Here is a 26615-nt window from a genome sequence, read left to right as displayed (position 1 = left end):
AGGAATCTGGCTGGCTGGGTCTCAATCCGTAGGGAATGTATGACTGAGGGAAGAAGTGGGCCAGTTTTCTTCTGGACTTCTTAGGAGAGAAACTGATCCATGGTGGATTGATTCTCAGCCGAGACGTAATGTATTAGAGCATATGCACTCACAACCAGCCACATACAGATCAATGGATGAGCGTTTTAATTTAGTAGTTGAGCGAGTGGACTTTAGAATGGCTAGGTGCCTCAGATCTGTTTGTGCTGCATGGCCAACCATTATCGTCAATGGCAAGAAAGTACGGACAGATCTGGGATCAAGGTACCGTGGCAAGTCAGGACACTATTCATGTGGACAATGATAGCCTGGTGAAGCAAAGATATCTAAAAGAGCTTTTCCCCCCCAAAGTCGTATTGTATTTTCTTACCACCGGAACATTTTGGAAACAGATGCCTTCATCATTGTTCACTTGTGTGGTCATCAGTGCCAAATCAACTGCCATTATTAAATTGCTATGGAGCCCTATAGGAACATCAGTACTCACTATGCAGTATGGGGCCTCTGGAGTGTCTGGTCTGTCTGGGTGGAACAGATACAACAGATGTGCACATTACATCAATTATGGTGTGGCCTGCCCTCTACCACTGTCTGACTGACGTTGCCAAGTTGGGAAAATATTGGCCAAAATTAAAATAAAACTCAAATGGATGACTCATGTTCTGGGCACCTAAGAAAGGAAGTCGATTGGTAGAACGACAAAAAAAAAATGCTCGCAGACATTCCATTCCATAAATGATGGTGTGGCCTGCCCTCTGCCACTGTCTGACTGACACAAATACGCGCAGACACACATTCCCACATAAACGCTGTGAGAAAAGCTTCTGGTGGACTGGACTAAACAAAAAGCCATCTTTTGTTATTCACCCACAAAATAAACATGTTCTCAATGAAATGCTTTTCAATCTCATTTACTTGGACCCATATCTGATCAGGCTGTAATGACGGTTGGCGAAAGGTCACCAACTCTACCTTTTCACCGGTGTGTCAGCGTCATGTTACCGGGTCGGGTTGCTAGGGCCACCAGAAAGCCTCACCTCTACCCTTTCCTGGCAGGAAACTGACACCTTGAACCCAATACCCTTCAGTACCTCAGGGTAGGGTAATGATGTACCCTTCATTTAACCTCTGGCCTTTACCTCTCATCCCTAAACTATCTTCCTCCCCTCTCTCCTTTCTTTCTTTCCCCTCTCTCCCTCGCTCTTCTCTCTCTCTCTCAATAACAGGTAGGGTTCAGCTGTGTATATCACTGTGCCCTCTTACTGCTCTGAAAGTGTCTGAATATGTCAGGATTAGACTGTCATAGCAGGGGTTCGTTGTCTTAGTGAGCTCACACTCCCTCTCACACACACACTCTCGCTTTCTCTCTCTAGCTCTCTCCCTATTTCACAAATATACACACACATGCTCTCTGAACAGTAGTGAGTGTATTCTTGCCGTGTATCTTCTTCTACCTGCACAGTGCGGAGCGGAGCTCATGCATTTTTAACAACACACACATCATTACATTTCTGTCCTACATGCACTCTGCAGACAGGAGGGCCACACTGGGGCAACACGAGAGAGACAGGAGAGAGGGAGACAGGAGGAGAGGAGGGGAGGGGCGAGGAGAGGTAGATGATATAGGGTATTCGACAGACCCGTATTTCTACATGATGATAGCTGATATTATCTTCTTATGGCTGCAGGGGCAGTATTGAGTAGCTTGGATGAAAGGTGCACAGAGGTGCCCATAGTAAACTGCCTGCTCCTCAGTCCCAGTCGCTAATATATGCATATTATTATTCATATTGGATAGAAAACACTCTGAAGTTTCTAAAACTGTTTGAATGATGTCTGTGAGTATAACAGAACTCATATGGCAGGCAAAAACCTGAGACAAAATCCAAACAGGAAGTGGGAATTCTGAGGCTGGTCGATTTTCAACCAAGATCCTATTGAATTCACAGCGAGATATGGATGAGTTTGCACTTCCTACAGCTTCCACTAGATGTCAACAGTCTGTAGAACCTTGTCTGATGCCTCTACTGTGAAGGGGGCCAAATGAGAGGGGAATTAGTCAGGTCTGCCATGACCTGACCATGTTCTAACCATGCGCGTTCACATGAGAGGGAGCACTGTTCCATCGCTCATCTGAAGTCAATGTAATTCTCCGGTTGGAACGTTATTCAAGATTTATGTTAAAAACATTCTAAAGATTGATTCAATACATCGTTTGACATGTTTCTACTGACTGTTACGGAACTTTTGGACATTTCGTCAGCTTTTAGTGAACGCCCTTCCTGACGTTAGATTTGTTTACCAAACACGCTACAAAAATAGCTATTTGGACATAAATGATGGACATTACCGAACAAAACTAACATTTCTTGTGGGAGTCCTGGGAGTGCATTCCGACGAAGATCAGCAAAGGTAAGTGAAGATTTAAAATGCTTTTTATGAGTTTTGTTGACTGCACAATTTGGCGGGTAACTGTATGGCTTGCTTTTGTGGTTGAACGCTGTTTTCAGATTATTGAATATTGTGTTTTGCCGTAAAGCTTTTTGAAATCTGACACAGCGGTTGCATTAAGAACAAGTGTATCTTCAATTCTATGTAAAACACGTATCTTTCATCAAAGTTTATGAGGAGTATTTATGTTATTTGACGTGGCTCTCTGCAATTTCTCCGGATATTTTGGAGGCATTTCTGAACATGGCGCCAATATAAACTGAGGTTTTTGGATATAAATATGAACTTAATCGAACAAAACATATATGTATTGTGTAACATGAAGTCCTATGAGTGTCATCTGATGAAGATAATCAAAGGTTAGTGAATAATTTTATCTCTATTTCTGCTTTTTGTGACTCCTGTCTTTGGCTGGAAAAATGACTGTGTTTGGCTGTGATTTTGCGGTGACCTAACATAATCGTTTGTGGTGCTTTCGCTGAAAAGCCTATTTGAAATCGGACACTTTTGTGGGATAAACAACAAGATTACCTTTAAAATGGTATAACATACATGTATGTTTGAGGAATTTTAATTATGAGATTTCTGTTGTTTGAATTTGGCGCCCTGCACTTTCACTGGCTGTTGTCATATCGATCCCGTTAATGGGATTGCAGCCATAAGAAGATAATTATACCAGTTAGAGAAACAGTTGCCCCATATAAACATGTGTAATTGAATTTCAGGTCAGAATAAACAATAGCCAACCCAAGTTCAGCACTGTGCTTCACACACACACACGCACCACTGGAGGCTGCTGAGGGGAGAACGTAATAATGGCTGGAATGGAGTCAATGGAGTGGTATCAACCATCTTTAATGTGTTTGATACCATTCCATTGACTCCATTCCAGCTATTATTGTGAGCCGTCCTCCCCTCAGCAGCCTCCACTGACACACACACACACGCCAGAGAACGACCAATAATCTGTGTCTTTATAGCACGAGCGCACCTTGCCTTTTGTTGTGCTGCAAGCTACAGCCTGCGCTACTCACTCATTGTTAGCTAGCGTGTCCTGAGGAACCTCTGAGTTGCATCGCTTGGTAGCTCACAACTCATGCTGTATATCATTTAACACACTTGAAAATGCGACATGGCTATTTTGAAATTATTAATTACTTCACTGTTCAGCAAAACAATATCCAAGGTTACACTTTATTCAGTAAAAAGATGCCGGTAGCTCGCTAGCTACCAGTAGTTAGCTTAGAGCTGAAGCTAACTTTGCTAGCTAGCAAGCTTACAGCAGAAGCTAACATCTGTTCACTACCCTATTCATTTATTTGTAATAATATGCAAACCATAACGCGATATATGCTGAATTGAAAGCTGATTGTGACTTGTCTTTCCAGGCGAGCTGCTTGGCTGCATCATTCAATGTGTGAATACGCCATGCAAGTGACGCGGCAAGTAGCACAGTGGTCTTCAGGGCAAATATGTCATAAAAGGCATTCGGCAGATGTAAATTCATCCGCAAACACAAACATAATTGTATATACAGTATATCTTTGATAAAATAATTCATATGGTTGAAAGATAATGATTAAATAATTCCACTCTGAAAGCTTATAACTGTATGAAATTGATTAGAATCATAAAATTATAATCTGATGATGTGTGTAGTTTTAGTCAGAATTAGGTTAAACACTGTATCTGTATAGTGCAAAAAACACAGACTGTCTGAGCAAGGCGTAGCTCAGGATTTGAACTTGTATGGGGGGGGGCGAAGGCCGAAGAAAGATACCGAGAACAGTTAGACTGTGTTTGAACCTACCTGGCAGGAACTGAGAAAACTTATGAGGACAGGGAGGACTTCTCAAGGTTTCTCTAATCTCGGGGGGAATGGAACTGTCGGCTGGGTAGTGATACACAGTGGTGAGAACCACGAAGAAGGTTAAAACTCACCTACTGTTTGTGTGTTAATATGTGCGTAGGATATCTACTGTTTGTGTGGAAGTATGTGTGCAGCTATAAAATGGATGTCTTTGTATAATGGACTTCAGAGTGCTCTCGTGAATAAACATTTGACTATTGTAGGCTGGGCCTCTGTCTGTTTTCATTTCAAACAGTACCTTATAAATTCTGGGTTGCAGACTGAGTAGTTAATTGAAGGTCAGTTTATGAACATCGAGAACATAATTCTCATAACAATCTTATATGACTGCGTTCATGAAGCCCATTCAACAGACCAGGGTATGAACACGGAAGTATAACGGTAGGAACATGTCCCTTGCACACGGTATCAGGAGGGGCTGGCTGTTATCTTAAAGATACAATGCACGCTTTTATGAAAGAAAAGAATAGGCTCCAAATGTTGCTGATCAGTAGGCTAATATAAAGTCCCAAATGGAAGGGAAACAGATTGTTTGTCATCTGTAGCCCCATAGACTCCATTGAAATCAGTTGAAACAACCTCAATAACTCAATGCAATAACTGCAATAACTCAATAACTCTCCTATTGAATATGCATTCAACTGTATTGTGAGGAGGCCTATGCCATCTTGATTTACAGAGTTTATCAAGAGTTACCACCATTCGAATAAAATCATTACCATTATGTTGTTTTGTAGTTAGATTGGTAAAAACAACGACAAAATGCTGTATGATTTTAAAATGGATTCATTAATGCATACATGGCTGTCTCTGGGAAAATTTGTCAAACATTTCAAATTTTAAATTGAATGACTGAATATCGGCATAAAATATCAGCCATCGGCCTTCTTGAACACCAGACAATCGGTATTGGCACCGGCCCTAAAAAAACCATATCGATCATTCTCTAAAACACAGCAGCATGCCAATGATCCTGCCATCGCAAACCGGGATCCGAGTTACCATGATGGCAGCCATGTGCCGCTTGAGAGGAGTATTGATTATGCATAAGAGCAAGCCTTCACTCACTCTCACACACACACAGGATATATAGTCCAGGAAGTGCATGCTAATGAGAGCCAGTGATTCAGAAAAGCTCATGAGCTTCATGCCCCTTTAAAAACATCTACGTCTGCCTTTGATATATCAATTATAACAATATTTTTCAATGGAGCATGATCAGGTTTGGCAATGCCTATGCATATCTGACTATCTGGCATCTTTGAAGGCTTCCCATTGCCCTTCATAATATTTGATTGTGCACCTCTAGGCCTGGAAACTACATTACCCATCATGCACTACCACTGCCCGGGGCCCTGTGTGAACATAGTGATGATCAGAGAGATGTTCAAAGAGAATCAATACTTATTAGATGCTGATCTAAGGTCAGTTTTCCTCCTAATGAATAAGGTAAGGACTAGCAGACAGTAAACTGATCCTAGATCTGTGCCTAGGACAATGATCAAAAAGATGCTCCGGGGGAACCAATGCTCATTAGAGAGGCTAACTAGGCTCCATCCATGCATGGCAGAGGTAGACAATGGCTATAGAGATGGAGCTAGCACTGCTGTCACACACACACAAACACAAATACACTGCTGTCTGATCTCTGACCAGTGTAATGAGGATCCATCAGAGTATTCCCTACTGCCACCTGGCCCCAGCACTGCTCCGGCACGACACACACGCACGGACACACACGCGCACCATCACAACAGCCCTCATGCACACACACATTTAGGCATAACGTGCACACACTTTTAGGTATAAAGTCAAGGTGGAAATATCTGCACACACACACACACACACACACACACACACACACACACACACACACGTGTGCTGTTTACGTGTGTGGATTAGAAGCCATACAGCCCAGAGGGGTTGAGCTGTAGAGAACTTTAAAAGGTCATCAGAGGTGTAAGTGATCTAAGTAAACATCCTCAGGCCAAACTACTCATAATATACTCCTGTCTCATTAGCATACAACCGTTACCACACCATCTCCTCATACTGCTAAACAGCCCAACACATGCACCTGCGCACGCATGGCCACACGCACAAAAACATACCAGAAACACACACAAGCTACCTAAAACGAAGCAACAGCTCCCAAGCCCCATACGGAATACAATTCCATTGTTTCTGAATAATGTGCCGCTTCCATTTTGTATGGAGTCTGTCAAAAACACACCACCATCAACGTGACAACAGCAAAACAGCACTTGATGACAGGTGAATTGAATGAAGTGTGTGACCTAAGCAGTGGGTGGACTTCCTGATTCAATCGGTCTCGTTTGTGTTCCTTTTTTTCTTTGTGGATGTTCTCTGAGATTCCGGCCAATATCAGCTCAACTTTAAAGCGGCAATCTGCAGTTCCAACCATACAAAAAGCGGTCACCACGACCCTGTTTTGGTGAACAGCTGAGGGATGGCGCTGGAGAACCGTAAACACTCAGAATGCATAGACATACATGTCTTCAGAAAGTGTTCACACCCCTTGACTTTTTGCACATTTTGTTGTGTAAGAAGATGGGATTAAAATTGATTTAAATTATCTTCACAAAATACTCTGCAATGTCAAAGTGGAAGAAAAATTCAAACATTTGCACAAAAAAAAAAATAGGAAAAATTAAACACTAACATATCTTGATTACATTAGTATTCACACCCCTGAGTGAATACATGTTAAAATCACCTTTGGCAGTGATTACAGCTGTGAGTCTTTCTGGATAAGTCTGTAAGAGCTTAGCATACCCGGATTGTACACTATTTGCACATTATTCATTTAAAAATTCTGTCAAGTTGGTTGTTGGTCATATCTAGACAGCCATTTTCAAGTGTTGCCATAGATTTTCAAGCCGATTTAAGTCAAAACTGTAACTAGGCTACTAGTCTTGGTAAGCAACTCCAGTGTATATTTGGCCTTGTGTTTTAGGTCACTGTCCTGCTGAAAGGTGGATTTGACGGAACCTCTAGAATTTTGCCTGTGCTCAGCTCTATTCCGTTTCTTTTAATATAAAAAAAAACTCCCTAGTCCTTGCCGATACCAATAACATGACGCAACCGCCACCAGGCTTGAAAATATGACGATGTGTTGTGTTGGATTTGCCCTCAAACATAACAGTTAGTTATCGGGACATAAAGTTCCATAACGCTTTGTTATCAGGACATAAAGTGTATTTCTTTGCCACATACTGTATGTGACACAATAAAATGTGCGGAAAGTCATGGGATGTGAATACTTTCTGAAGGCACTGTAGCTATAGATACGTGGACTGGCCATCCATGATATAAAAATGATAGTTTTCATCATTTTTTGGGGGCTCTTGAGTGTTTGTTTACAATTACATTGTTTACAAACAGTGGAGTAAAACAAGCGTATATTTTTGGTAATGCTGAGCGACCCGTGCTTTTTGAGGTAGGTTCGGTTTCGTTTCGATTATAAAAAAATAAAAAAATAAAAAACATTTTCAATTTCATTTCGATTATTTTTTGGGGACATTACATGCACTATGCATTATGTGGGTTGAATACTGTAACAACACAGACTAAAACAATGAATACAAGTCCCATGATGGAAGTGACTGCCCATTAGGCCTACTACTAGGCCCAGAATTTATTCACATTACTTTGCTTTAATAAAATATTTCAGTTATTGTGTATATTACGTTTGTTTTATTTGATGACTTTCATTTAATTTCAAGTCATCATCTCTATAGAGCTACTGCCTATGCTGTCTGGCAAAATGACTATTTTAGTAGTTGTTCAAAGTAAATAAGGCCTACAGTTAGGAGTGCTGACTACCAACTGTCTATCAATCACTTAAAGTATGTATATTCAATTAAAAATAGCTTGCGAAGCAACTGCACTATGTATATCGCACATTTTTCTGGTCTCTTAGCAGTCATAAACGAAACACAGACCGGACACGTAGCCGCACAAAAATAACCGACATTTCGGTTAATCTCTCAGCACAACTTTTTGGTTCTGATGGGGTACGACGGTTGAACTAAGCTCACGAGGCATCTCTATAGGTTACATTCTACAGGAATCAATGGGTATATGTCAAATATAAATATACTGTATACATCATTAATTTAAAAGTCTAAACATGGATGTAGCAATTGCAGATCGCCCCTCTAAGTTTGATTTCATTTTCTGTGCTTTAGGATATAAAGATCAGCAAAATGGTGCCGGAATATCAACATGAGAGAATACACCCTGAGGGGATTTTTTATTGATTCAGTTCATCAATGAAGAAATCAACAAATGTGAGGCCAAGAGGTGCAGGGTGGCACACACACACAAGTCTGAGGCCACCACCGCCCAGGGGGTGTGTCTTGTCTGCCTGTCGGTCGGCTGACAGAGAGACAACTACTGAGGGATTATGGGAGCAAATGGAATTACCTACCGTCCAAACGCCAAGATAACCATTTCATTATCAGTGTCTCACACACACACATTGCTTTTCACCTCCCTGTCACACACACCAGCAGAGCAGCATCAAACAACCTCCAGAGGGACAACACACACACACACACACACACACACACATACATACACTGCACCAGACAGGGGCAAAGGAACAGCTGACAAACGCTCTGTGGCAAGATTCAAATATTTGAAGAATCAAAGGGTTAGCAAAGGAGGAAGGTGGGAAAGGAACATGTAATCCCCAAAACTATGTTCTGAGTGACAAGTTAAAGCTTCCTCTCCCTGAGTCAAGGAAAGAATCCCATGTAATGTCCCTGAGAAATAAGTCCAGCTTATATTAAAGAAGTCAATATGAGATGATTGACCTTTTCCCTTCCCCTGGGTCCAGTCTGTATGTCCAGCTCAAACATAGACCACTCTTTGACAAATATTCCACTGGCCTACGACACTGTAATACTCACACACCTGTTTTACTAAGACCTGAGAACACCCCTAACACACACACGCATACACACGCACGCACGCACACACACACACAAACATGCTGACACATACATACTAACCCTTGCACATCACTAACTCTTCTGTTTTTTTCTCCCTTTTAGTCGAGTGTGTGTGTGTGTGTGTGTGTGTGTGTGTGTGTGTGTGTGTGTGTGTGTGTGTGTGAGAGAGAGAGAGAGTCTCAGTCCCAGCGCTGATCAGCATTTGATTATCAATGTCTCCTCAAGGTTAGCAAGAGTAGACACCTCCTTAATGCAATCAAACCTGATTAGATAATTAGCATACTATTTGCATAATTTTTCTGCAATTCATTATCCAGCTAGTGAGTTCATCTATGTCCCCTGAGATGATCCAACTATCTCCTCCCCTCACCCCACAAACTACACACACACACACACACACTTCTACACACACACAAGTAAAATTGGAGCCATGGAGAGAGGAGCGTAAATGGCTGTCCCTGCAATTCTCTGTGTCCCCTCTAAACCCGCTTGTGTTTTTGTGGCTGTTTGTCGGCATATGCCCGCTGCCAGCATGAGGCATGGCAACCGAGCTAAGCCTCAGTGTGTGTGTGTGTGTGAGAGAGAAGTTCAGGGGTGTACCATTTGAAATCCAAACTGTTTTGGGGTCTCTCTACTACCCTCACTCTGTGTGTGTCTCTGTCTCTCTGTCTCTCACTCTCTCTCCAGCTGGTGTGTGCAATCTCTCTCCCTCTCATGGCTGCATTACAGCGTCAGTCAGTCAACCATAGAAAAGACAACTGTCCACCATTACTCAACGACACCACTGATATCATTGAGTTACCACCGTTTTCACAGTGCAGAAATATTGCCTTTACATCACCTTAATAACTGTTACAAAGATGTCAATGATAGAGAATGAAACAGTAAATGATACATTGATTTGGTTAAGTAAGCGATAGGGAATGAGAACCTGTGCTATATCATGAATTAAAAGGCTAATTAAGGGGTGTCTAAGGCAAGGCACCATAATTTGGAAACCAATGAGCTATAATATCACCAGCCAGGTCACCCATGATACAAGTCACTATTCAACGTCCATCCATGTCTGAGGACGTCGGGAGATGACGTGGAAACCGGCCACTAAGGGCAACAGTGCGCGCTGTTACCTTCAAGTAGGTTTTTGGTTTTACTAAAGGTTTTTTGGACAGGGATGGCGGATGGGCAGAAGCAACTGCCTCCGATTCCAAAGGTTGCAAGTTTGAATCCAGTGATAGAAGGTTGTTGTGATATTTTTGTTTTAAGCCGATCCCAAACCTTAACCCTTACCATTAACCATTCAGAGTTAATGCCTAACCTTAAAAATTAGGAGTTAACTTTGAAATCGGACTTTTGAAACAACTTCTAAATTTGACGTTTGAGAAACATGGACGAACATCTAATTTTGACCTGAGACCGTGAGAGCTGGTAGAATATCACATGCACTCACTGGACCCCTTTCCTAAATAAAAAAAACATTAACATGGGCCACAACATCTCTGCTGTTTGAGGCTTTACAGGATAAATATGATATTTTTGCTTTGTTTATAAGTTTATAAGTTTCATATGATATCAGAAGGAGATGGAGAGGTCTGGGCCAAAACAACAAAACTTCTGCTTTGGCCAATACAGACCATAAGTGCTAGCACAGTCTTTATCATACTATAAAACTAAGGTATTGCTTTTATCTATTATTCATTGCAACAGTGAGCGCCATTCATTTTTGCATTGTTGGCCTAAGTGGCAATCGAACCCACGACCCTGTCAATGCTAATGCCATGCTCTTAATAACCGAGGCACACAGGAAAAGTCCCACAGTGTGTAACGGTACTTATGACATACAGTAGCTATAGCATGCCATCGAGAGGAGGGTAGAAGTGTAACCTCTACGTGAAACCAGCTGAATGCAAGCACTTCCTGCCCTCAGCAGTGTTAGAACAGCTAGCCCACAGTGACTTCTAGAGAGTTACCACCATGAATCCCACCACATCAAAGCCTGCTAGTGTTGGGAAACACTGCCAGGAGAGGGGAGAGGGAGCTGGAAAGGAGGAGAGAGGGGGAAAAGAGACCGAAAGGAGAATAAAGAAACAATGAGATAGAGAGAGCAAGGCAATATGCGTGACTCCACACGACGGCTACACACTCTTCTATTACCACCCCCCCCCCCCCTCTCCATCTTCCTCTGTGAGTCCCTCTGTCTTCTTGTCTCCGCAGCTGCGACTGGATGCAAATAAAGCCGTAATGGAGGTCCTGTCTGCTTAACAGGAGCCGACAGGGGGGCTGATGGGAAATAATGTCTGCCGTCTCCCGGACGGATTAAACACAGGAAGCAGGAAGTGAGACAGACAGGAGGAGCAGGGAAGGAGAGAGGGAACACGTTCAGCACTAGAGGAGGATATTGATACAACACAGGGGTTTACAGTATATCTCTCTGGGTTACATTTTGGGCTAGGAATGGGGAAAGAAGAGTATTGCTCTCTATTTCATTTTAGGTAAGGTAGAAACACACACACAATATCCATGTAGTTCGGCCAATCCTTGTCCTACACCTAGAGGGCCTCTGTGTGTGCAGGCTTTGGTTCTGACCCAGCACTAACACACCTGGCCTACTAACAAACTGACTTTACAGTCTGGTTTCCCGTACTAAAGACTGTGACTTTGCCTTTTAGCTGATAATGTGACAACTGGGCATTTCTCTGCTTTCATGCTAATTGTATCCCTTCTTAATGTCCAGGGAGCTCTGGCGTATTACAGTAAAGTCGGTCAGAGGAGGCAGCTAATGCTTCACATTTCTCTACATCATCAGTCTCTCACTGTAAAGCAGTCATTGTGGTAAGCAGAGTCAGCATTAGCGGTGGTTTGAAAACTACAAAACCTTTTTCAGGCTACACACATCTTACTGGTGTGTGCTCATAGAATTTTTCCAAAAGGCCCATTGGTCAGAGTCAGTCAGCATGTGCCCCAATGGGCTTCTCTTTGTGTGTGTGTGTCTGTCAACACAGTACTCCAGTGACAAACTTAAAAATTACCACATCTATCAAAGTCTCTCTCTCTCTTCATTCATCTTTCCTCCACTCCATCTCACTCTCTCTCCCCCTCACCTACAGTATTTCTCTCTCCTCTCCCTTTCCTCTCTATCTCACAAAAGGAGTGTATTTGAAAGATATTGCAGCGTCACGTCATATCTTGTAATTGCATCATTCTCCCAAGGACATTTCATCACGGAGACAATTAAAATGTCAGTCCGACATTACATTGTACTTTAGATATGAAAAGCAGATTATCAGGTCCTAATCCATGGACTCCACCGCAGACAATGGAGGGAGAAAGTGGAAAACATCATTCCTGAACATCCTTGCAAATCTCTCCCGGCCTATAGTCATCAAACTGAGAGACTTTCTCCCCAATCTCATTCCGTCGATAATCCAGTACTCAGAACATCTATAGCAGATCATTCCTGAATTCCATTTCCTCTTCGTACACTTACGATATATTCCTAACGACAGCTCCACACACTCCCTCCCTCACTTAGACTCAGTGAGCACTCTGTTTTCCTGCTTCAATTAAGGATAATTTAATTAATTTGCCTAATCCAAGCACCCTTGGTGAGCTGCCATTAGGCAGGAAACGCTAAACAGAGAGAGGTAAACACAATACAACAACACACAGAGACACACATCACACCAGGGGAGTGTTTTATTTTACACTCCAGCCCGCTGTTATCACACACATCAAGGAATTAGACAAAAAAGTGTAAATACCCTTGTTTTTGCACACAGAGGAACACATTTTAAAGAGCATACAGTGTTTTACATGACACTCACTCAATCTAGCCCAGGGTTTCTTAAAGCGAGGGTAAGAGAAAGACTGATCTGTACCTTTGCTTTTAGCTAGGGAGAGGCGAGGAGGAGAGAGGTCGTAGAGGAGAGAAGGTAGTGTATCCACAGCGGAAGAGGAGGAGAGAAAAGCCAACAGTGAATAGTTTGACATGGGAGAGTGCTTGATGAGTGGAGAACACAAATTAATATATGTATATTAATATATGCATATCATTCATATCAATACACAGTAGCACATTGGCACTGTAGTATAATCAGACTACACTTCAAACTCAGTCCTACACACACCAATCACACACACACACCAGGCAGTACCGTGAGCCTATGTTGGTCAGTGCATGCAAAAACACACATTTCTTAGATTGCAAAAATACTTAATCTACTGGTTTTTATGTACTACTGTAACACTGTTATAAACATCACATATGGAGGAAAAAGTGCATTTGTCATCTGAAGAGACAATCTTCAAAACATCACAACCAACATGCACACAGCACACAACCACACAGCACACAACCACACGGAAATGATGGGGGTTAGAAAGAAGAGAGGCATACCTTGCTCCGCCATCATCATATGTGAAAATCCTTGAGGGAGGGAAGGAACGACAGAAAGAAGGAGGGAAAAGGAGAGAGAGGGAGAGAGGGAGAGAGCACTTCAGAACCTATATTCCAATACTTTGTCGGTACAGTATTGTGATGTCCCATATTTTCCCGTGAAAGAAAGCATGGCATCAGACTCACAGACAAACAAGCTTCCCACAGCTAAGGGAAAGCTTCCGTAGTAGGACTAGAGTAGTTGAACTGAAGAAGTAGCTTATGTAACAGGGCTGACATCTTTGTAGGAACATTTTGGTTATGAAGACATGACCGCCCATAAAAAAAAACGTAAATAGAGTTTCCATCCTGTTCTTATTTCTATCATGGATTACAAGCGTCCAATGATCCTAACTTATTTTGCGTTATTTCTAAGATGAGATGGTTTTCCTCTGAACACTTACCTGGAATATTATTGTTGACCTCTGGATTCACCGTGGCAGAAAATAAGAAGCAAAATAACAAAAAGGAAAAAGAGAGAGGGAACAAGGTCCACAATTAGAAACACTCTTTTTACATTTGCATGGAACCTGTCATGCAAACCTAACACACCTGACACCATACACAGACACTACACTGTGCATGTACAGTGCCATCGGAAAGTATTCAGACCCCTTGACTTTTTCCACACTTCGTTACGTTACAGCCTTATTCTCTACAGGCGCATCCTGTTTCCGTTGATCATTCTTGAGATGTTTCTACAACTTGATTGGAGTCCACCTGTGGTAAATGAAATTGATTGGACATGATTTGGAAAGGCACACCCCTGTCTATATAAGGTCCCACAGTTGGCAGTGCATGTCAGAGCAAAAACCAAGCCATGAGGTCGAAGGAATTGTCTGTCGAGCTCCGAGACACGATTGGGGGAAAGGTACCAAAACATTTATGCAGCATTGAAGTTTCCCAAAGACACAGTGGCCTACACCATTCTTCAATGGAAGAAGTTTGGAACCACAAAGACTCTTCCTTGAGCTTGCCGTCCGGCCAAACTGAGCAATCGGGGGAGAAGGGCCTTGGTCAGGGAGGTGACCAAGAACCCGATGGTCAGTCTGACAGAGCTCTAGAGTTCCTCTGTGGAAATGGGAGAGCCTTCAAGAAGGACAACCATCTCTGCAGCACTCCACCAATTAGGCCTTTATGGTAGAGTGGCCAGACGGAAAGCACTCCTCAATAAAAGGCACATGACAGCCCGCTTGGAGTTTGCCAAAAGGCACCTAAAGACTCTCAGACCATGAGAAACAAGATTCTTTGGTCTCTTGAAACCAAGATTGAACTCTTTGGTCTGAATGCCAAGCGTCACTTGTAGAGGAAACCTGGCACCATCCTTACGGTGAAGCATGGTGGTGGCAGCATCGTGCTTTGGGGATGTTTTTCAGTGGCAGGGACTGGGAGAATAGTCAGGATCGAGGCAAGTATGAACGGAGCAACGTACAGAGATATCCTTGACAAAAACCTGCTCCAGAGCACTCAGGAACCTCAGACTGGGGCGAAGGTTCACCTTCCAACAGGACAATGACCCTAAGCACACAGCTAAGACAATGCAGGAGTGTCCTTGAGTGACCCAGCCAGAGCCCGGACTTGAACGCGATCTAACAACTGTGGAGAGACCTGAAAATAGCTGTGGAGCAACACTCCCCATCCAACCTGACAGAGCTTGAGAGGATCTGCAGAGAGGAATGGGAGAAACTCCCCAAATACAGGTGTACCTAAGCTTGTAGCATCATACCCAAGAAGACGCGAGGCTGTTGTAGCTGCCAAAGGTAGCTGCCATTTTTTTTTTAGATATTAGCAACATGTTCTATAATCCTGTTTTTGCTTTGTCATTATGGGTTATTGTGTGCAGAGTGATGAAGAAAAAAAACAATTTAATACATTTTAGAATAAGGCTGTAACCTAACAAAATGTGGACAAAGTCAAGGGGTCTGAAGACTTTCCGTCGGCACTGTATATAGTGAGAGTATAGCACGGTCAAATATATTACATTGAAGTGAATATATTGTTGTAAGAGAACATCATTGTCATCATCTCATCTGTCCTATCCTGCGAAAAAGGGGATCAGATCACCAGAACACCACTCGATCCCCAAAAACACATTCTGAAAAACATTGAGGAAGCATGATTTCTTCATTCAGCTTCAGTCACACAAACACACACACAAAGACAACATACACAAACTCAGTTGGGACATAAATCCAAGCTGGTGGAAGCCCCAGTTCCCTGTAAGCAGGTTGTGAATTTATGATGTAAGCGATTAGAGCAGTAGTAGAGGGGAGGCTCTGTCCATACTCTTTGTCCCAGCCCTTTGGTTCTCTCTCACTGCAAACACAAACCCACCAAACGAAGAGTTTCCTATTAGAAGACCTCATACTGAGGAAGGCTTAAAACATTCAGAGCGTAAAAAAAAAAAAAAAACACGTCTGTGCATGTCATGACAAACCTTTGACTTAAAGCCAGGCGTATCTCAAAAACCTGTCTGTGACAGCTAAATCGAGGGCAAATTCGTACGCTACACGATTTTGGCCTCGATTTAGTTGTCCCAGACAGGTTCTTGAGATCGGAAACAAAATCCCCAAGTCGTTGCCTACTCGGGGCGTGCGGCTGTCACCGATGCTGGTTTAATGTGAGCGGGTCAGCGATGCAATCTGGGGGCTACAAATCCTGTCTTGGAGCCATCCCAGACGTCCGGATATTTTCAAACATGTTTGATTTTATTGACACAAAATCTGCAATGCTTTTGTAGTGTGAGATGTGCGATGACAAGGTTGGAGAACGGTGATCAGCAATAGCCAATGAGAGCTCACCAGAGAACCCAGTGAGATGATGACCCATCACCCAGAATGTGTGTAGGCTCTTGAGCAAGCGTCAAATCGACCTCTGAAGTTGACGAGCAATGTTACTCAATTCAAACTGTATTTGTGAATGTATGACTGAAGAGTGTGGATATCTGACCGTGGCTGTTTTGAGCCACAGACAGCTCGTTCTAACTACGTTAACGATCTAACCGCATAATTTTGCGAGACAGCGTCATATTGAGAATCTTCACGACCAACTGATGAATATTGTAGTGTGTGGCACCACGGCGTAGGCATGACAAAAAAAATGCCCGGAAAGACGTTTGTTTAATGATTCCAAAACCCATCCAAATGTAGCATGCATCCGTCAGAAAATCGCTTCAAATGTTACAAATCACCGGTTTTTGCTCATATTACATTCTACAGTACCTTCGGTAAATACCTCTGATCTTTTGTGACAACTGATGCGTCCTCACCTTCAGTGTCGAACTGCTGATAGTCGTTGATTTACAAGTTATTTTGCATGCAGAGCAACCCCAGGCAATAATCTGTAGCCTCGTCAAACTGGCACTGTGCTCAGCTTCGCATGGTAACCGACGCGGGGTAGGCGGCCTGTTCCTGATCTTCCACATCAAATGCTACAATGCCTTGCATGATATTACGCTTTGTTAGTTAAGTGACATCCTATGTAATTTGCGAGGTTATTGTTATCTATAAGCTGTTGAACACGGTGTTTTACCGGAATAAAAGTAAACTACAGGAGACGACTTTCATCTGGCTATACCTGATAAACGGGGTTTACAATATACATATTTTTGTTAGGTTCAGTTTCACCATCCGCAATAGTTTTGGTCGTTTTGCTTTAAACAATCAGTGTGTGAGGACAGACGCTGGGAGACGAGAAGCAAGTATAGGGAGTGAATATTTAATAAATAACCGACATGAAACAAAACAAGGACAGCGTCTGGACAGGGGAAACGAAACAACATTAATGCTGACACGGGATGAAACTGAGGAATAGACAGATATAGGGGAGGCAATCAATAAGTGATGGAGTCCAGGTGAGTCCAATGAAGCGCTGATGATCGTAACGATGGTGACAGGTGTGCGTAATGATGGGCCGCGTGGCGCCAGAGAGGTGGAGCGGGAGCAGGCGTGACAGTGTATATGGTCAAGTTGATAATTTCATAACGAGGAAAGCTATCACTTTTGCAAGGCGCACTGCATGGCCCGAAGCGAGAGGAGAAGAGAAGATCAGTCCGTAAAAACTTCCAAACAGTCAAAACCATTTGATTTGGAGATGAGGGTGAAATCCAAAGTTGTGCTATATATTAATTGGCTATACAATAGCTAATTTGTAAACAATAAATATTGATACATTACTAGCTCAAACAATTAGTCAGCAAAAATTACAAGTTAATTAGTGGGTGATGGTCATTTCAGATCCAAAGTGGGGGACAAAAAAAACCTGGCTACATTGCCTGCCCCCCCTAATCTGATAGTGGGGCAGTAGATGCCTAGTCTCCCTTATGGCTCAATTAAGGCGCCTACATAGTACATACACCATAGACGTCCATAATTTACACACACACACATCAGCTCAGAAAGGCCCAGCTCATGAGCTCCATCAGCAGCAGATTTTAATTTAGAATTGAAAATCAATGTGTTTTAAGCAACAAAATGTAGTGCATCGAATCGTATCGCATCAAACCGAATCGCATCAATTTGTTCTCTAATCAAACCGAATCGCACCGAATCGATTCAAACTAAAATCGTCATGGCCCTTGTTTTAAATTATTTAAAGATTGATGTCATATTGTTTTTTTAAAATCCCTAATCATGGGCCCAGAGAACCCTCACCCAGGTAGGGTTTTAAAGCTTGGGCATCGGATTGAGCATGGGTTGGCACCCTGGCACTAAATCCAGACTCTTCATTAAATCCTGGGGCTTTCAATACCAGGCCAGCGCCGAGACAAGCCAGGACCAATAAAACAGAGCTGGGGTATGAGCAGAGACAACAGCAGCAGGAACATGGTTTCACTTTAGCACGTCGGGGACCAAAATAGAAACGAAGGGACTGTTCAGGTACTTTTGCCATCGCTGACGTATCTTCTTCCATTGTTTCATAATTGAAACCTTAAAAATATAATACTTAGAAAACTATTACGATTAAATGGTAGCCTTGGTTCTTCCCCACCAACGTGCCCCAGTGTAAGTCTCCTGATTAGCCCGACCACAGGCAGTGATTAGGGAAGGAAATGAACACCAGTCTAATTGAGTTGGTCGCCATTAAAGGCTTTCAGTGGGCAGCAATCAGAGATCTATTAAACATTCATTTAAACGATTTCGCTAGCCAGTTATTAGATATGTATTAGAGATGTAAAAGTTAAATTCAAGCGATTCTACCGGACAGTTATTAGATATGTATTAGGTATTAATTTAGTCACCGAGCAAATTCCATCTGCCTGAACATAAGACAAGCTGTTCAAACGGTGTGTGTGTGTGTGTGTGTGTGTGTGTGTGCGTGTGTGTGTGCATTTGTATTTGTGCGTGTGTGCATGTTCAATGTAATCTCCTTTAAATCTCCTCTTCAGACGGGGTCCTCTAGTATTGTCTCGTATCAATAGAGTGTTGAAGCCCACAATGTGACCTCTTGGCAGTGGCATTTAAATGGCTCAGTCCCAAGAGAGGACACGGGGGAATTGAGGAATTAGCCAGATTAGTAAGAAGAAGGGTATGTGGACGGTGTGATAATGTGGTCTGTGTATGTGTGTCTCCCTCTTTATTTAGCTTTTCTTCGTTTTTTAAAATCTGACCTACTTTTACGCTGACAGATTGTTTACACTGTATTGCTTTGTTTTTTTTCCACCAGTGAACACACACACACACACACACACACACACTGTATATGCATACAAACACACACACATCTGTCTAGTGAACAGGTTGGTATAGCCCTGTATACTACAAAATATCTGTTTACTTTTCAGTATTTATTGAACTATAACGTAGCAGTTACTTTAACATAAGCCTCTACCTTTAAACAAATGCCTTGTGGGAAAGCCAAACATCTGAAAACAGATTGATGTTCTTACTACTGCAGCTCAGCAGGGTTTTAACAAACGTGTATCTATTTATTTATCACTTTTCAAATTAAATAAACAGCCTCATAATTCCCCTCAACTGGAAAAGTCAATAGCTGAGGTGAACTGAGGTGAGTGGCTATTTGTCATACAGTAGGATTCTTAAAGGGAAGAGATGGAGCTATACTTTACTCTTTAGGTCTACAGTAGAAAACTTAAAGGGATGGCTGAGAGCCATCCTTCATACAGTATAGTATTTATTATTTCAGAAAGCTGCAAAACTCTGCCACTATCTGATTATTGCCTGAATTTAGTTCAAACTAGGAACAAACTAAGCAGTAAACAGCTGGCAAACACACACAAATACACCATCCCACACACACACACCATCCAAATTAGATGACAGATTGAGTGTTGGTGTTGCCAAATTCTTCTTCTTATTATTATTACTAGGATGATAATCCCAGATTACTGTACTAGCGTAGTCTAGGTGCTTTAGCAAACCATGTTACAAGCAGACAGACTACACTACGGCCGGTGCAGAGCGGAACATACGCTGCGGCCATGGCAATGGTCATTTGAGCCATCTGCCCCGCCTGGGGAAGTGTCAGGTGTCTGTTGCCGTGCCTACGGCAGTCACCAGACTGTGTGTACAGTACATCACACACAGCAGGTCCGTCCACATGTTAGCTCCTTTTTTTTTATCGGAGGAAAAAGGCCTACTGTGTACAAAAACGTTTTACTAGCTTACTAGTCGTTTATTACAACCATATAACATGTACTTATTTTATTGTGAAAGCAGTGCGTCTATGTAGCACCTACCGCAAAGCTGTTAAGTGTAAGAAAGTGGGTGTGTGTGTGTGTGTGTGTAGACTGTATTTATGTTTGTCTGAGTGTAGATTCCGTTTTTTTACGATCCAGCGGCTGTATATTTAAAGCGGCAGTACATTGGCGTGCCTTCCACATAAATGCAGCTCGACCCCAGTAAACAGCGTTATTTATTTTAGGATTGTCTGAACTCCTTGTTCACTGCCCGGCACACACGCGCGCACACAAACACAGGTCCAACCCCTGACTAAGCCCCCTATCAGAGTGGGTCTATAGCGTCTCTAGGTAGCAAAAGCTCTTATGGGCCTTTCTGATAGAGAGGCAACACTCAGACATGCTCCTGGGGTTTTAAACATTGTCGATTACATATAGGTCAGCCATTTTCTTTTCTTGCTCCCTTTGGTGAGGATGTGTCCACAGTGAGAGAGAACCAGTCGCCAGGGCTTGACACACACACACACACACACGCTGTCACACACGCTGTCATACTTCCTCACCCAGTCGACTGAATAGCTTCAATTCAACCAAAGCAGCTTAACGCTCATCAAGACAAGACAGAGGGAAAAAAGAGGCCCACTCCCTTTTAAAAACATGTCCTGACATTAAAACAACGTAATCTTTACATTCCAGATTCACTGCCGTTTTCTCTGTTGGTTAATGTTTGGGCTTGATGCCGAAGCAGATGTAAATTGCCTTTATGCTCTGTAAACCTAACCTACTAAAGTGACAGGCAAAGATATAAGAGAATATTAGAAACAGTAGTATCCCTATATACTTTAGATTTTTCTCAAAGGAATGTAAAGGAAAGGGAAAAGGCTGGAGTTGTTCATTGTTTTCTGATTACACACCCCCCCAAAAAATCCTGAAGAGTTCCTATAGCTGCAATATCAGGATTGTTGTAAGAGGACAGATTCAATTCCAATTTAGTTTAAAATAGATCAAAATGTCTATTTTATTTCAGCAGAAAGAAACAGCAAATGAACTGACATCACCTCAGTATATTATAAATGCATGACCACATTGCATACAGTATCTAACAATTGAAAGACAGAAAACCCCCTACCCAAACCCTCTGCAATAAAGCAGATAACATTCACTCTCCCTTTACAAATAAAAAGGCCTTTCTTATGCTCCTTCTAAGAAATCGTAAGAATAAAAAAAACTAACCAAAAGGTTTTTTATAAAAAAATCAATTTGGGGTCTAACCAATACCAGCTGTGGAGGAAGAAGAGAGAGATGGAGGTTGTGATTGAATCAAAGCAGTTCCAGAATGCTCTGCAACACAAAAGGATGTGATTTTAACACCTGTCACCGCATGATTGGTAAAGAAAAGGGCTCAGGAGGCCCCCGTTCTCTCTATAGGCGTCCTTATCAGTCCCTGCAGGGAGGTCCCATTAACCTGCACCTTGGTGGCTAACCGTGTCGCTAACCACGCTTAGATTAGCACTCCGCTTTTCCAACCACACAGGGACAACATACACTGAGTCTGAGAGAGACGACTTAGTAAACAGCAAAAATGCTTCAAATTAGGTCAGTGAACCCTTTGGAATAACATGAAAATGATCTATTGATTAGGACTGATGAAGGAAAGACAAAAAGGTGAAATTAAATGGGTAAAATCTGTGTTGTTAAACGTGAACGTAAGGCCATGCACAAATGTAGACATTCAGGAACAGTGAAGGAAACACAAAATGTATAAGATCTTACCTTCATTGCAGAAGCGGCCCTTGTATTCTGTTTTGGAGCAGTCGCACATGGGTTCCCCATCCACCACGGTGCAGCTCCCACTGTTCTCACACGGGTTCTCCGTACAGCGCCCCTCCGACTCCAGACGAACCCTCAAGCTGCTGAGGAGAACCGGTTCCGTGTTCCCGTACTTCAGATCTGAGATTGTTCCTCTGAAGGGTGGGGCATCACGTGCCGTGGGCAGCGTGAGCGCTGACGTACGGATGTCCAGCGGCACGCCACCCAGGAACAGATCGCTAACAATTTTCATGTGCTGTCGGCTACCTCCAGTGGGCCGCACCTCGTCCGCCTTGACCTGGCCGTCCAGCCCCAGCACCGTCCGCAGGCCGTAGCGGCTCAGTGTGGCAAAGTGCCAGCTGCTGTCGTTGACCCGCTTGTCGGACACCACGGCGGTCTCGGCGCAGTCGATGCTGAAGCGAAGCTGCAGCTTGCCCTCCACGACCATCAGCTGCAGGAAGTCGCAATAGCCACTGTCGTCGAAGTAGAGCAGCAGTGCCGTGGACACGTCTGTCTTGAACTGGAAGCTGAGGTCGCTGCGCGTGCTGGCGTCCCAGCGGAGGTAGCGGGCCCACTGGCCGGGGGCCCCGGTGAACTCCAGGCTCAGACACACACCCAGGAGGGCCGAGAGCAACAGCTGCAGCCTCGCAGACAAGCCCAGCACATCCATGGTCAACAAGGAGGAGGAAGAGGACGAATGAGTTTATATTCCTGAAAGCTTAGATAGCATTGGATTTGATTTAAAAGTCTTAGAGTAAGTATCCAATTCTCGAGGGAGTATCCACAGTTGTATCTAAAAGTGTACTCGGATATGTTTGACACTGCTGAGAGATTTAATACAAAATCAGCAGGGAGTAGGGTGGTAGTTGGGATAACAGTCGTAGGTAGGCTAAGTAACAGTCGTAGGCCATGCACATGAGTAAACTATCCAATCGCTGAGAAGCTATGGACAGTAGGTAGAATTGCAGATGCCTTTCCTCCTAGTTAAAGAAAGGAGGAGGGAAAGAGAGAGGAAAAGGGGAGAAGAGTCAAAACTAGTTTCTCCTTCTGTTGGGGAGGAAAGTTTGACCTTTGTAATCCTTTAAAGTCCAAAGAGATTGCTATGGGTAATCATGGCGTAAGGTCCGATTGGACTTGCTCTTCTGGTTGTCAGGGTGACCGCGACGTCCTTCTTCATGTTGCCTGCTGGAATTTGTAGTTCACAGGGGAGCCTCTGGATCTCCTCAGTTCCATCACTGTCAGAAACAGGAAGCATAGGATTTACACACAGCACACACAACATTGATTTTCAGACAATCTGGGAAAAAAAGATTTTCAGACACAGATTGATATTTTACAACAGGCCTTTTATCCCCTCACTACTATTTCAGCAAGAGGACCCATCTTTATTAATTTCACATTTGTCCAAACTGCTAGTGATGGTCATTCCGAGTCTTTTTGGTGAGCAGGATCATGTAGCTATGTTCACGTAAAAAAAACTGTTAATTTGACTCCCAAACGGTTCTTCATTCAAAATGTTTGAGAATCGACCCAAAACCATGAAAAAATTGCAAATCTCTAATGTAAAGCCTAGTGCTGAGCGATTAGTGCTTTTTGAGGTCAGTTCGGATTTGGTTCGATTATAAAAAAGTATCACTGTTTTTTAGACATTAAATGCACTATGCATTACAGATGTCGAATTTTAACTTGATCACTTTTTTGTAGCAGATCATTTTCCTGATGCGTCAGGAAATTCAAATGAGCCTCGTGATTGGCTAAAATTAGCAGTTAATTTTCTCTCCATGTGGGGGCAATCGAGTCATTGGGATTAGGGCTGCTATCTTAAAATAATGTCCTCTCTCGCGCGCTCTCTCTCAAACGATATAGGCCTAGGTCCCATTACTGCAACATTCAAATGTACAGAAATGTATCTGAAATGCAGCCATACACATCAACAACCGTCATTTTATATAGCTTAATAACACAAGATAGATACTGGTTTCCACTAAGCTACGACATACAAAGGTTGAGTGTATCGTAAGGCTTACGAATGAACTGTCAAAATTGAGTTCAATCGTGGCCTGGGGTGGGCTAGCGGTTAGGATCGCTTCCTTCAGTGTGCACATAGGCCTATTGTGTCCGCATGGGTTTGATGATTTCGCCTCAAGCCCTTTTGGCACAAATAACACAGTCTCCCAAATGACTTGATGTAGTTACACATTTCAAATATGGACAGTCCAGGATTATTTTACCCCTGATCTTGATAAGCTTAGAGGCTGCATGGCTTCATGCAGGATGACCGTGGAAGATTTTAATAATCTAGTGCCATCAATGGTTGCAATAGGCCCCTTGTTATTTGATTATATTCCAATAGGCTACTATTAGCCTATCAATAATCACATAATAATAGGTGTGAAAACCAATAATGTACTGTTTGTGTTTCCCTGGCTAAATTGACGAGTTGATTTGTTAAACAATCAACTTTCCTCCAGAGTCGATGCTCGCCAACGTTTTATAGTTAGGCTATGTATAATTTGCAGAGGTGGGTAGAGTACTGAAAAACCTGTATTTAAGTTAAAGTACTGTTACTTAGATTGTAATTTACACAATATCAACTACAGTCATTCAATGTTGACTTAATGTCAATGTGAACAATTTCATAAAAAGGTATATGGTACTCAAGACTCTGGAAAAATTTTACAATTTCAATAGCATTCATGAAAATTTATTTCACAATATCATTTCAAGTACATGTGATGTTGAATGCATAGTATACTGAACAAATATAAAAACGCAACATACAACAATTTCAAAGATTTTACTGAATTAAAGTTCATATAAGGAAATCAGTCAATTGAAATAAATGCATTACGCCCTAATCTATAGATTTAACGACTAAGAATACAGATATCCATCTGCTGGTCACACAGATACCTTTAAGAAAAGGTAGGGATGTGAATCAGAAAACCAGTCAGTATCTGGTGCGACCACTATTTGACTCATGCAGCGCGAGTTGATCAGGCTGTTGATTGTGGCCTGTGGCATGTTGTCCCACTCCTCTTCAATGGCTGTGCGAAGTTGCTGGATATTGGTGAGAACTGGAACAAGCTGTTGTACACGTCAATCCAGAGCATTCCAAACATTCTCAATTGGTGACATGTCTGGTGAGTATGCATGCCATGGAAGAATTGGGACATTATCAGCTTCCAGGAATTGTGTACAGATCCTTGCGTCATGGGGCCATACATTATCATGCTGAAACATGACGGCGGATGAATGGCACGACAATGAGCCTCAGGATCTCGTCATGGTATCTCTGTGCTTTCAAATTGCCATTGATAAAATGCAATTGTGTTCGTTGTCCGTAGCTTATTTCTGCCAATACCATAACCCAACTGGCACTCTGTTCACAACGTCGACATCAGCAAACCGCTCACCCACACGACACCATACACTTGATATGCAGTCGGTTGGATATGCAGTCGGTTGGTCGGTTGGACCTTCTGCCAAATTCTCTAAAACAACGTTGGAGGTGGCTTATGGTAGCGAAATGAACATTCAATTCTCTGGCAACAGCTCTGGTGAACATTCCTGCAGTCAGCATGCCAATTGTATGCTCCCTCAAAACATGAGACGTCTGTGGCCTTGTGTTGTGTGAAAAAACTGCACAGTTTAGAGGGGCCTTTTATTGTCCCTAGCACAAGGGACACCTGTGTAATGATCATGCTGTTTAATCAGAATATTGATATGCCACACCTGTCAGGTGGATGGATTATCTTGGCAAAGTAGAAATGCTCACTAACAGGGATCTAAACAAGTTTGTGCAGAAAATTTGAGAGCTTTTTTTGCGTATGGAAAATTTCGGGGATGTTTTTATTTCAGCTCATGAAACATGGGACCAACACTTTACATGTTGAGTTTATATTTTTGTTCAGTGTAGTTAGCTATTGCCACACCCATCTGATTAATCTGTTCACTCTTCATGCCAATGACAAGGTGGCTTGTTGGCCAACAAACAGAGATCCTATGGGAAGCTAAAAACAGGAGATTCAACTTTTTCTGTCAGATTACTTCTGGGTTAGCCATAGCCATTTTATTGTGCACTTTTTTTTTCAACACCAGAATTATATCTTATAAATACTTACCTTACTCTAGGAATATATAATATTACAAAGGCAGAAGGTAATGAAGTGCAACTCAACTCTAATTGCATCTAGCTAAGAGCCTAAGAACCAAAATATCCTCATGAGTGCAATACGCTGAGGTGAAGACAAAACTGGGTTTGATGGACAACTGTAAGATCCAATGGACTTAGATAAGAGTTTTGATGACAAGCTATTTTTAATACATTACATTGGTTAAGGGGTTGTGACACGTTCATACAGACGTAAAGGGTAACCAATAGTATCGATTCATATA

At 42.5% G+C, this 26615-nt stretch overlaps 1 protein-coding gene across 1 annotated transcript in view; it reads right to left on the bottom strand.

Moving 5' to 3' along the window:
• The window catches only part of nrxn3a (neurexin 3a), a 423493-nt gene that overhangs the window by 386962 nt on the left and 9916 nt on the right, over window positions 1-26615 (bottom strand). The window contains exons 2-4 of the mRNA XM_070445086.1: window positions 22182-23452; window positions 14176-14196; window positions 13733-13762 (exon numbers count right to left, since the gene is read on the bottom strand). Coding sequence (XP_070301187.1) covers window positions 13733-13762; window positions 14176-14196; window positions 22182-22887 — 757 coding nt within the window. The 5' untranslated portion in view covers window positions 22888-23452. The remainder of the gene's footprint in view (window positions 1-13732; window positions 13763-14175; window positions 14197-22181; window positions 23453-26615) is intronic.

This window comes from Salvelinus sp. IW2-2015, linkage group LG9 (assembly GCF_002910315.2).
Source record: "Salvelinus sp. IW2-2015 linkage group LG9, ASM291031v2, whole genome shotgun sequence".
NCBI classification, from domain to species: Eukaryota; Metazoa; Chordata; class Actinopteri; order Salmoniformes; family Salmonidae; genus Salvelinus; species Salvelinus sp. IW2-2015.
The sequence above is the reverse complement of the archived record's forward strand: the minus strand, read 5'-3'. Positions and strand labels throughout refer to the sequence as shown.